Source organism: Rhinoraja longicauda, chromosome 20 (genome assembly GCF_053455715.1).
Source record: "Rhinoraja longicauda isolate Sanriku21f chromosome 20, sRhiLon1.1, whole genome shotgun sequence".
NCBI lineage: Eukaryota > Metazoa > Chordata > Chondrichthyes > Rajiformes > Arhynchobatidae > Rhinoraja > Rhinoraja longicauda.
Genome location: NC_135972.1, coordinates 4,078,913 through 4,091,539, shown reverse-complemented (window position 1 = coordinate 4,091,539; position 12,627 = coordinate 4,078,913). Strand labels below are relative to the sequence as shown.

Below are 12,627 nucleotides of genomic sequence, written 5' to 3'. Positions count from 1 at the left end.
ATAGGATTTCCTTATTGTTATATAATCATGCGATGCTCGAGCATTGAGGGGGTTGGGAAAGGCAAAGGGAGATGGAGAGGGGGGTGTGTAGTAAGGAACTGCAGATGCTGGTTTACACAGAAGGTAGACACAAAATGCTGGAGTAACTCAGCGGGACAGGCAGCATCTCTGGAGAGAAGGAATGGGTGACGTTTCGGGTCGAGACCCTTCTTCCATTCCTTGGACAGCATCTCTTTTGATGTGTAGTAAGGAACTGCAGATGCTGGTTTAAACCGAAGATAGACACAAAAAGCTGGAGTAACTCAGCGGGTCAGGCAGCATCCTGGAGAGAAGGAATGGGTGATGTTTCGGGTCGAGATCCTTCTTCAGACTGAAGGGGGTTCTTGCATTTGGCCACGTTTCAGTAGCTTTGAGCCACCATGGCAGGAGTTGAGGCCAGGCACACAGAGACAGACAGTGTGTTCGTGGAGGGACAGATGGGCCTTTAGGGTCACACACAACAGAAACAGGCCCTTCGGCCCAACCTGTCCATGCCGACCAAGATGCTCGCATCTCTGCTAGTCCCATTTGCTCAGGTTTGGCCCTTTCCAATCCATGTCCCTGCCCGAGTGTCTTTTAAATGCTGTTATTATGCCTGTCTCCGCTACCTCCTCTGGAAGCTCATTGCATACACCACACCGCATTCTGTGCAAGGAGGTTGCCTTTAAGGTTCCTATTAAATCTTTCCCCTCTAACCGTCAGCCTGTGCCCTCTAGCTCTTTATTTCACAACCCTCGGTAAAAGACGCTGTGCATTCACCCTATCTATTCGCCTCATGACTTTGTACACTCTCTATAAGTTCACTACTCAGCATCCTGTGCTCCAAGGAATAAAGTCCCAGCCTGCCCAATCTCTACCTGTAGCTCAGGCACTCAAGTCCTGGCAACCTCCTCGTAAATCCTCTCTGCACCCTTACCAACAATGGCGTCCTTCCGAGAGCAGGTTGTCCCAAACTGAACACAGTTCTCCAAGTGCGGCCTTCACAACTAGAGCCTGAAGTGTCATCTCTCGGTCTCTGTAAAGAGTCTAACATGAGTGCACACAAAGTTTTCCACTTCCAACTGGACTCCACACCTAAACTACTTTTGAAATGGCTGGAATTTGATTTTTTCCAGTCAATCTAGAGTCATAGAGTGTTACAGCGTGGAAACAGGCCCTTCGGCCCAACCTCCCCACACCAGCCAACATGTCCCAGCTACACTAGTCCCACCTGCCTGCGCTTGGTCCATATCCCTCCAAACCTGTCCTATCCATGTACCTGTCTAACTGTTTCTTAAACAATGGGATAGTCCCAGCCGCAACTATCTCCTCTGGCAGCTTGTTCCATACACCCACCACCCAACGGGTAATTCTTCACAGATCTGGGCATGGAATGACACATTCCCTACCTGTCTGTATTGACTCAGGGTGTTTGTTCATCCAGTTAGGTATGACCATGCCGGCAAACATGGAGAATCCAAAAATAAAGATGTTTCTTGAAGAGTTCATATCCACAAACTAAAGGGCAACAAAAGGAACAGCAATCACAGCTTGGATTTTATCATTCAGATAAATGGATATCCACAGTTCAATGATATGAACATACCCGACTTATAAATGCCAAACAATTATTAATAAACATTTCAATGAGGAGAAACCTCTTGAAACTCTACTTAATAGAGCAGAAATATAAACTCCCAACATCACAGGACACTGCTCGGCAATTTAAGGAATTAAGCCCTCAACACCCAAGAATTATATTTTTCTTTCCTTGTGAGAATGTGGCACGGTGGTGCATCGGGTAGAGCTGCTGCCTCACAGCGCTAGAGACCCCGGTTCCATCCTGACCTCGGGTGCTGTCTGAGTGGAGTTTGCACGTTCTCCCTGTGACCGCGTGGGTTTTCTCTGGGTGCTCCGGTCACCTCCCACATCCCAAAGATGTTTGGGTTTGTAAGGTAATTGGCCCCTCTGTAAATCGCCCCCCAGTGTGTAGGGAGCGGATGAGATAGTGGGATAACATGGAACCAGTGTGAGCGGGTGATCGATGGTCGGTGTGGACGGTGGGCCGAAGAGCCTGTTCCTGTGCTGCATCTATAAACTATAAGGCTATTTCTCAAGGAGTCGAATGGTGGCCTCACCATCCGATGTACTGAGCAGGAATTGCAATGATGAGTTGGGACTGTCCCATGTGGCACCTCACTAAAGGCCAGGAGTTCAGTGCACAGCTCACACCTGGAGCAGATGTGAGGCACTCTGCTTACTAACCTCTCTGCAGTTCCTCCCTTCCCCAAGGAGACTGCCACTAGGGTTGCCAACTGTCCCCTATCAGCCGGGACTTCCTGTATTTTGGGCTAAATTTGTTTGTCTTGTATGGGACTGCCCTTGTCCCGTATTAGGCCCAGGGGCCGCTGTAGGCCTGGACAGTGTAGGCTAACAGAGTATGTTCGGGGAGCGGGGGGGCTGAGTGTGTTCGTGGGGGGGCCGAGTGTGTTCAGGGCTGAGTGTGTTCGGGGAGCGGGGGGGCTGAGTGTGTTCGTGGGGGGGGCGAGTGTGTTCGTGGGGGGGCTGAGTGTGTTCGGGGAGCGGGGGGGCAAGTGTGTTCGTGGGGGGGCCGAGTGTGTTCGTGGGGGGGGCGAGTGTGTTCGTGGGGGGGCTGAGTGTGTTCGGGGAGCGGGGGGGGGGCAAGTGTGTTCGTGGGGGGGCCAAGTGTGTTCGTGGGGGGGCCGAGTGTGTTCGTGGGGGGGCCAAGTGTGTTCGTGGGGGGGCCGAGTGTGTTCGTGGGGGGGCCAAGTGTGTTCGTGGGGGGGCCGAGTGTGTTTGGGGAGCGGGGCCGAGTGTGTCGGGGAGCTGGGGGGGCCGAGTGTGTTTTCCTAACGGAGGTTGCATAGCAACCCGTCTCCCAGCCCGGGCGGCGGTCATTGGTGGAGCGGGAGCACGTGGCCGCTGGCTGGGTGAGGTCATGTGGGGCGCGGGCGGTGATGTCACTTTGTCCCCTATTTTGGAGTTCGGAAGTTGGCAGCCCTAACCACCGCTAACATCAAGCATCCCCACCCAGACCAAGCCAGAGGAAGCCCTGAGTCTGCTACAATAACACCATTTGTACAGGTACATGGATTGGAAAGGTTTAGAGGCAGCATGAAGTGTAGATTGAGTCATTAGACTATAGACTTAGATACAGCACGGAAACAGAGAGCCCTTCGGCCCACCGAGTCCGTGCCGACCAGCGATCCCCTCACACTAACACTATCCTACACACTAGGGGCAAATTACAATTCTACCAAAGCCAATTAACCTGTAAACCTGCACGTCTTTGGGATGTGTGAGGAAACCGGAGCACCCGGAGAAAACCCACGCAGTCACGGGGAGAACATACAAACTCTGTACAGACAGCTCCCGTAGTCTGATAGAACCTTGGTCTCTGGCGCTGTGAGGCAGCAACTTTACCGCTGTACCACCGTGTGATGGGCTGGCCAAGTCAGTGGATATTTTTAAGGCAGAGATAGACAAATTCTTGATTAGAACAGGTGTCAAGGGTTATGGGGAGAAGGCAGGAGAATGGGATTAGGAGGCAGAGAATCAGCCATGATTGAATGGTGGAGTAGACACGATCGCCCGAATGGCCTAATTCTGCTCCTATGACTTATGACTTTATGAAACATTGATTTCTATTCCAATAAAATTAAAGCAGGTATAAAGTTATTTCTGACAAAAGCACCGGAATTCGCACCTCATTTAATGAATCAGAATTGTAAAACACTGTAGAGAGACACAAAGTGCTGGAGTAACTCAGCGGGTCAGCCAGCACCTCTACAATACCACATTTTGTTTCTCACTCACTCAGATCACTTGGTCTGCACCTTTCTTATCTCCATTCCAAACTAGTGACTGTCTGGAAGGTGGAGCAGAATACTTTACACACGAATTAGAAGAAGACTCTGGGCAGGAGGTAAGGAGCATATTGCCACCCATGCACTCAATGGGTCATAAGTTCATAAGTGAAGGGAGCAGAATTAGGCCATTCGGTCCATCAAGTCTACTCCGCCATTCAATCATGGCTGATCTATCTCTCCCTCCTAACCCCATTCTCCTGCCTTCTCCCCATAACCCTTGACACCCGCACTAATCAAGAATCTATCCATCCCTGCCTTAAAAATATCCACTGACTTGGCCTCCACAGCCTTCTGTGGCAAAGAATCCCACAGATTCACCGCCCACCGACTAAAGATGTTGGTCCTCATCTTCCTATAGGAATGTCCTTTAATTCTGAGGCTGTGCCCTCTGGTCCTAGACTCTCCCACTAGTGGAAACATCTTCCCCACATCCACTTTATCAAGGCCTTTCACTGTTCGAAAGGCTGAAGTGTTGGAAATGGAGACACGGAGCGGTTTGGTAAAGTGGGAATATTAAACAAGCTTTTAAAACTGTACCTGCAGATTTGAAATTCCCACGGCGGTAATAATCCCAAACATCACCATCAACATGCCACCAATCACTGGCTGCGGGATCGTGCTGAAAATGGCTCCAATTTTCACAAGCAGTCCCACGCAAATCATTAACAATCCACTGGTGAGAATAACCACTCGACTGCCCACCTGAAAGCAAAGAGGAAGAGAGGCATTGCACCCGGATATCCCAGCTCAGCATCTAGACGCCAGCCATCCTTCTCCAAACAACATTATCAATTGACAGCAATGGGCTCCACACAGGGGAAAGAGCTTTACAACTGAAAGGGTTAAGGATGTACGAGCAAAAGGAGCAGCTCATGCAAGAAATATGTGGAAACAAGATAAGACGCCCAAGTACCAATTAAAATTCTAGCTAATTAAATTATTGCATCGTATGGGAGGTGCATTCCCAATCTCGTTGTACCCCTGTACAATGACAATAAAGATATATTGTATTGTATTGTAAAACTGCAGAGAAAAAGCAAGTCGGTTCCAGGCACAGGCTGAACTGTTACTTTAAATGTGCTGATGATGGAAGAGGGATAGAATGTAACCTCGCCATGGGTTTATAGGCCCGGCTTTTGTATCGGACCTTTGTGTGGGACCACGAGGGACAGCGAGTATGTAGCTATACGTACTCGGGGTTGCTCTCCCACACCCACATGCGTAATAAAGAGGTATTGTTTTATTCTTAAGGTGACTAAGTTGTTTTTTGTTGTCTGCCAGCACTGGTAGAACTTTAACACCAGTACGTGGAAAGGTCATAAAGTCATGTGATAGGAGTAGAATTAGGCCATTCGGCCCATCGATTCTACTCCGCCATTCAATCATGGCTGATCTCTGCCTCATAATCCCATTCTCCTGCCTTCTCCCCATAACGCTTGACACCCATTCCAATCAAGAATTTGTCTATCTCTACCTTAAAAATATCCCCTGACTTGGCCTCCACAGCCCTCTGTGGCAATGAGTTCCACAGATTAACTACCCTCTGACTAAAGAAGTTCCTCCTCACCTCCTTTCTAACAGAGCGCCCTTTAATTCTGTGGCTATGACCTCTGGTCCCAGACTCTCCCACCAGTGGAAACATCCATAGCACAGGTTTGGAGGAATATGGGTCAAACGCGGGCAGGTGGGACTAGTGTAGCTGGGACATGTTGGCCTGTGTGGGCAAGTTGGGCCGAAGGGCAAGTTTCCACACTGCATCACTCTATGGTTATGACTCTGATAGCGTGCTAGAGAAACTCAGCAGGTCAGGCAGCATCTGTGGAAATGAAATGGACACACAATGTTTCAGATTGGGATGTTTCAGGTGTAGAAGGAATAGATGACAAGATGGAGAGTATAAAGTTGGACACAAGGAACTGCAGATGCTGGAATCTTCTGCAAAACACAAAGTGCTGGAGGAACTCGACGTGTCAGGCAGCATCTGTGGAGGGAATGGGCTGGCGATGTTTCAGGTCGGGACCCTTCTTCAGACTGATTGTAGTGGAGGCGAGAAAGCTGGAACATTCAAACTCCACACAGGTGGCACCTGAGGTCAGGATTGAACCTGCAGTCAGTCTGAAGAAGAGTCTCGACCTGAAACGTCACCTTAGCTATTTCCCCCCACAGATGCTTCCTGACTCATTAAATAAGTGCAGGCTTAGATTAGATTAATGTAGGATTAGTGTAAATGGGTGGTTGAGTCAGTGTGGACTTGATGGGCCAAAGGGCCAGTTTGCAAACTGTATCTCTCTATGTCTCTATGAAATGGTAAATAATTTTAGAGCAGGTTTAATTAATGGCAAAAATACACTGGTAAAGGATTGAAATGACGAAGGACACAGAGTGCTGGAGTAACTCAGCAGGTCAGGCAGCATCTCTGGAGAACATGGATAGGTGACGTTTCACAGAGTGCTGGAGTAACTCAGCAGGTCAGGCAGTATCTCTGGAGAACATGGATAGGTGATGTTTCACAGAGTGCTGGAGTAACTCAGCGGGTCAGGCAGTATCTCTGGAGAACATGGTTAGGTGACGTTTCACAGAGTGCTGGAGTAACTCAGCGGGTCAGGCAGCATCTATGGAGAACATGGAGCCTTATTCAATCTGATTGAAGGCTTGATCTGAGGACCCATGAGGCCACTGCCTCAGAATAAAAGAACACACAGTTAGAATGGAGATGAGGAGGAATTTCTTTGGTCAGAGGCTGGTGAATCTGTGGAATTCATTGCCACAGACGGCAGTGGAGGCCAAGTCTGTTTCCAAATGTATTTTTAAAGCAGAGATTGGCAGATTTCGATTAGCATGGGTGTCAGGGGTTGTGGAGAGAAGGCAGGAGAACGGGGTTGAGAGGGAGAGATAGATCAGCCATGATTGAATGGCGGCATAGACTTGATGGGCCGAATGAGATAATTCTGCTCCTATGACTCATGACATTATAAAACATTGATTTCATTCCAATAAAATTAAAGTAGATATAAAGTGATTTCCATTCCAATAAAATTAAAGCAAATACAGTTATTTCAGAGGTTGCTTTGCGATTATCAGCAGGTGTACGTGAGGGCATCAGTCTGCTGCTGCCGCTACAGTGCCCACCTTGGTGATGCCCAGAGCACCCACGTTCTCGCTGTAGGAGGTGGTTCCGTTGCCCGTCCCCCATGCCCCCGCCAGCAGGCAGCCGATTCCTTCGATGCCAATGCCGCGATTGATGGCTTCTCTGGGAGGGAGCGGAGCTCCACAGAGCCGGGCACAGGCGTGGTAGTCTCCCACAGACTCGACCATCGATGACACCACGCCCGCCAGAATGCCAAAGGTGCCGGCCAGGCTGACTGTCGGCATGCCCCACTGCCCTGAACACAGAAACACAACATGACACTCAACTTTACACACAGCACGGAAACGGCACATGCACGAGAACCATGATCTCCAGCCTCTTCTCCAAGTGGCACTACATCCTGATGTGATTGACCAACTGACTGACTGACTGACTGATTGAATAATTGATTGATTGAATAATTGATTGATTGAATAATTGATTGATCGATTGATCAATTGATTGTTCGATTGTTTGATTCATTGATCGATCGATTGATTGATTGATTGATTGATTGATTGATTGATTTGATTGATTGATTGATTGATTGATTGAGCGTGGAGACAGGCCCTTCTGCCTACTGAGTCCACGCCGACCATCGATCGCTCGTTCACACTGGTTCCATATTATCCCACCTTCGCATCCACTCCCCACACACTCAGGCAGACAGTTTTCATTCAGCAATCGGCTTGCCGCCACTGAAGCCAGTAATCTTATTGGCTACATCACAGTGGAGGTCGATGAGTCAGTGTGCTGATGGCACCTTGTATCTTTCCACAATTCGAGGAAATAAACGGTTCATAACTCTTAAAACACCTCAAATGAGAAAATCACAAGATCGTTTTAGTTATTTGGAGACACAAGAAACTGCGGGTGCAGGTTTACAACAAAAGATACAAAGTGCTGGAGGCACTCAGCGGGACAGGCACCATCTCTGGAGAACAGTGGGTGTTTTGGTCGGGGACTGATTGTGGAAGCAGGAGGGTGGGGCGTACCAAAGCTTCAAACAGTCTGAAGAAGGGTCCCGACTCAAAATGCCACCTGTCTAAGAAGAGGCATTTCTCCCATGGCTTTGGGGTGAGAAGGACAAGTTTAAAGGAGATGTCGGGGCAAGTTTTGTTTACACAGAGGGTGGTGGGGGCCTGGTGCCTGCTGGTGGCAGATATGATGATGTGACTCTGAGATGGAGACGCAGGAGATGGGTGGAGATGGATCATGTGTGGACAGAGATTAGTTTGTCATGGCATCACGTTCGGCAAGGACATTGTGGGCCGATGGGCCTGTTCCTGTGCTGTTCTGTTCTGCAGTGGGTCAGGCAGCATCTGTGGAGGACATTTTGGGACCCAAAACATCACCTATCCTTGTTCTCCACAGATGCCGCTTGACCTGCTGAGTTCCTCCAGCACTTTTTGTCTTCTTTTGCAAGACCAGCATCAGCATTTCCTTGCGTCTCCACTGCTCTGTTTCATGTTCTCTGCATTAAAGTTTCGTTTGATAGCGCTCCAGTTTAATGCTTTGAGACGCCACCAAGCATTGCAGGAGCATTATAATTAATTTGTTGCCGATGAAGGAAGAGCATCAATTGCTTGAAGGCACCATGGGATGGGGAATAAATGTCTGCTTTGCTGATAGCACTCATGGTCTTCAATGTGTACTTTAAACAAGGAGGGATTTTGATCAAGACTACAACAGTAGCTGTTAATGTTTTGCCTACCGGGGTATGGAATTCGAAACCATTCCACTCGGCTGATAACATCGGACTTTATATCGGTCCTTGCGTAATATCCGTAGGCATTGGGATCATCAGGAAAGACGTTAAAATAAGTCAGGATAAAACTAATGACCCATGAGATCACAATCCCAAAAAGCACCTGCACACAACATCAAATGATAAACATCTTCTTTAAAGTAATCGCACTGGCAGAATAATCACAACCCGTCAGACTATGCCACATTGGTAGAGACCATTGCAAATACGACAGTGTTTTCACACAAACGGTGGTGGGTACATGGAGCGAGCTGCCAGAGGAGGTGGTTGAGGCTGGGACTATCCCAACGTTTAAGAAACAGTTAGACAGGTACATCGATGGGACAGGTTTGGAGGGATATGGACCAAGCGCAGGCAGGTGGGACTTGTGTAACATGAACATGTTGGGCGGTGTGGGCAAGTTGGGCTGAAGGGCCTGTTTCCACACTTTATCACTCTATGACTAGTGTAGCTGGGACATTGTTGGCCGGTGTGGGTAAGTTGGGCTGAAGGGCCTGTTTCCACGCTGTATCACTCTATGATTCTATGACTTGAGTGATGTTTAAGAGGATCTTAGGTAGGCAGGGGATGGAGGGATGGAGGGATAAGGATCATGTACAGGCAGAGATTAGTTTACTTGACATCATTATCAGCATGACTATTGTGAGCCAAACGGCCTGTTCCTGCCCTCTACGGTTCTGTGTTTATCCCATTTGTCACTCTATTGTTAGTTTGGTTTAGAGATACCGCGTGGAAACAGGCCCTTCGGCCCACCGTGCAGACCAGCGGTCCGCGTACACTAGCACTATCCTACACACACTACGGATCATTTATAGTTTTATCAAAACCAATTAACCTACAAACCTGCACGTCTTTGGAATGTGGGAGGAAACCGGAGCACCCGGAGAAAACCCACGCGGGGAGAACGTACAAACTCCGTACAGACAGTACCCGTAGTCAGGATCTAACCCGGGTATCTGGCGCTGTGAGGCAGCAACTCTACCGCTGCGCCACCATGCCGCACAAAAAGATTATTTTCTGATTTTGCAAAGAGGCACCATTTTAAAATAACTCATTTAATTCTCTGAGGCAATATGTTGTTGATATTTCATGATAATGTGGGTCGGGGGATTCCGGAACGCTGCTGGAAACAGGAGTCACTGCAATTGTGAATAAACTCGAAATGGTAAGAGTCCTGTGTGGACTGAGCCGGCTGCTTGTCAATTCAATTCATACTGGTAAAAAAATCACAGAGTGCCGGAGTAACTCAGCAGGTCGGGCAGTATCCTGAGAGGACATGGATAGGTGACATAATGGTAGGCACAGGTTGGCGCAGCGGTAGAGTTGCTGCCTTACAGACCAGGGACCTGGGCTCGATCCTGTCTACAGGTGCTGTCTATCTGGAGTTTGCATGTTCTACGTGTGACCGCGTGGGTTTCCTCCGGGTGCTCCGGTTTCCTCCCACATTGCAAAGATGTGCGGGTTTGTAGGTTAATAGGCCGTTTGTAAATTGCCCCTAGTATGTGGGATAGAACTAGTGGGAAGGGGTGATCGCTGGTCGGCACAGGCTTGCTGGGCCGAAGGGCCTGTTTCCACGCTGTTTCTCCAAACTGAAAAAGGTGACATTTTGAGTCGGGACTCTTCCCAAAGCCTCACCCATCCATGTTCTCCAGAGATGCTGCCTGACGTTCTGAGTTACTCCAGCACTTTGTGCCTTTTTTTGTTTATAAACCAGCATCTGCAGTTGCTTGTTTCTAATTCGAACTGGACTTGGCACCACTGTTGTGGTGTGAGATACTGAGAAAACCCACACAATTATTAGGGAGTTGTCACTCCTAGATTGGCGGTGTTTTTCCATGGTGGAACCGAGAGAAATCATTGACTTGTCTTACATCTAACAAAGACCTAGTGATCTTATTTGGGTGTGTCCTCTGCTGCTGGAAGAAATAAATAATTGTTCTTGCCATTTCAACATGCCTGAGGTAATGAACACTAATTACCTCTAAACAAAGACCGTCGTAAAGGCATTCTTTCATTTTAACATTTTACAAAGTCTATTATTTGTACTTGTAAATATTATTGATACGTACCGGGAACATTTGGAAAATTTTGAGCCAACTAATGTGACACTTTTTACTCCTGCTAAAAGCAGGGAGTGGTACCGGAACATTCCTCAGATACTGGGAGAATAGTACAATGAAACCTGTCGTCCTGAAATACAATTGTATTAACATGAAAGTTAACGTTCAAATGCATTCTGAACCATCCTTATTATAGTTGTAATAATCCATAACTGGTTAATTGGAACTCTGTTATCAGGCTTTTACCATAAGCCAGGTCACAGGGAGAACGTACGAATTCCGTACAGACAGCAGGATTGAAACCGGGCCTCTGGAGCTGTGAGGCAGCAACTCTACAGCTGCGCTACCATGCCGCCAACTTCCACAGAAACATAGAAACATAGAAAATAGGTGCAGGAGGAGGCCATTTGGCCCCTTGAGCCAGCACCGGCATTCATTGTGGTCATGGCTGATCATCCACAATCAGTAACCCGTGCCTGCCTTCTCCCCATACCCCTTGATTCCACTAACCCCTAGAGCTCTATCTAACTCTCTTTTAAACTCATCCAGTGAATTGGCCTCCACTGCCCTCTGTGGCAGAGAATTCCACAAATTCACAACTCTCTGGGTGAAAAAGTTTTTTCTCACCTAAGTTTTAAATGACCTCCCCTTTATCCTTAGACTGTGTGACCCCCCTGGTTCTGGATTCCCCCAAACATTGGGAACATTTTTGCTGAAATAATTTTATTGAAGTGCTTGCAAACTTTTGAACTATTGGAAACGTTGAGTACTTACATGCCTGAGATCCCCCAGTGGGCTCCTGCATCGTTCCCTGCGGTGTCGAACAAGGACAGCCCAATGAGGGAGATGGTTGGAGCGATGGTTAAAGGGCCGATGTACAGCATTAAGTATCCAATTATTCCAGAAAACCCCACAAATATCTGGAAGCAAGCTGCCACCATAACTGCTCCCTGAATCTACAAACAATGAGAAGCGTTTGGTTAGAAGGCTGCTTCGTCTTGCAGCCAAGACATTCAAAAAATTGATTGATGAAAGATGCAATAGACAATAGACAATAGGTGCAGGAGGAGGCCATTCGGCCCTTCGAGCCAGCATCGCCATTCAATGTGATCATGGCTGATCATTCTCAATCAGTACCCCGTTCCTGCCTTCTCCCCATACCCTCTGACTCCGCTATCCTTAAGAGCTCTATCTAGCTCTCTCTTGAATGCATCTCAAGTTGATAAGTGATAGGAGCAGAATGAGGCCATTCGGTCCATCAGGTCTACTCCGCCATTCAATCACGGCTGATCTATCTCTCCCCCTCAACCCCATTCTCCTGCTTCTCCCCGTAACCCCTGTCACCCGAACTAATCAAGAATCTATCTATGCGTTAACAAATATCCACTGAGTTACACAATAGCTCTCTCTTGAATGCATTCAGAGAATTGGCCTCCACTGCCTTCTGAGGCAGAGAATTCCACAGATTCACAACTCTCTGACTGAAGTTTTCCTCATCTCCGTTCTAAATGGCCTACCCCTTATTCTTAAACTGTGGCCCCTTGTTCTGGACTCCCCCAACATTGGGAACATGTTTCCTGCCTCTAATGTGTCCAACCCCTTAATAATCTTATACGTTTCGATAAGATCCCCTCTCATCCTTCTAAATTCCAGTGTATACAAGCCTAGTCGCTCCAGTCTTTCAACATATGATAGTCCCGCCATTCCAGGAATTAACCTAGTAAACCTACGCTGCACGCCCTCAATAGCAATGATTACAATGGA

General features: G+C 48.0%; 1 protein-coding gene across 1 annotated transcript in view; it reads right to left on the bottom strand.

Annotated features, from left to right (window-relative positions):
- Positions 1–12,627, bottom strand: part of slc23a4 (solute carrier family 23 member 4) — a 32,209-nt gene that overhangs the window by 2,561 nt on the left and 17,021 nt on the right. The window contains exons 5-10 of the mRNA XM_078416477.1: positions 11,638–11,819; positions 10,873–10,993; positions 8,750–8,906; positions 7,038–7,291; positions 4,446–4,610; positions 1,428–1,536 (exon numbers count right to left, since the gene is read on the bottom strand). Coding sequence (XP_078272603.1) covers positions 1,428–1,536; positions 4,446–4,610; positions 7,038–7,291; positions 8,750–8,906; positions 10,873–10,993; positions 11,638–11,819 — 988 coding nt within the window. The remainder of the gene's footprint in view (positions 1–1,427; positions 1,537–4,445; positions 4,611–7,037; positions 7,292–8,749; positions 8,907–10,872; positions 10,994–11,637; positions 11,820–12,627) is intronic.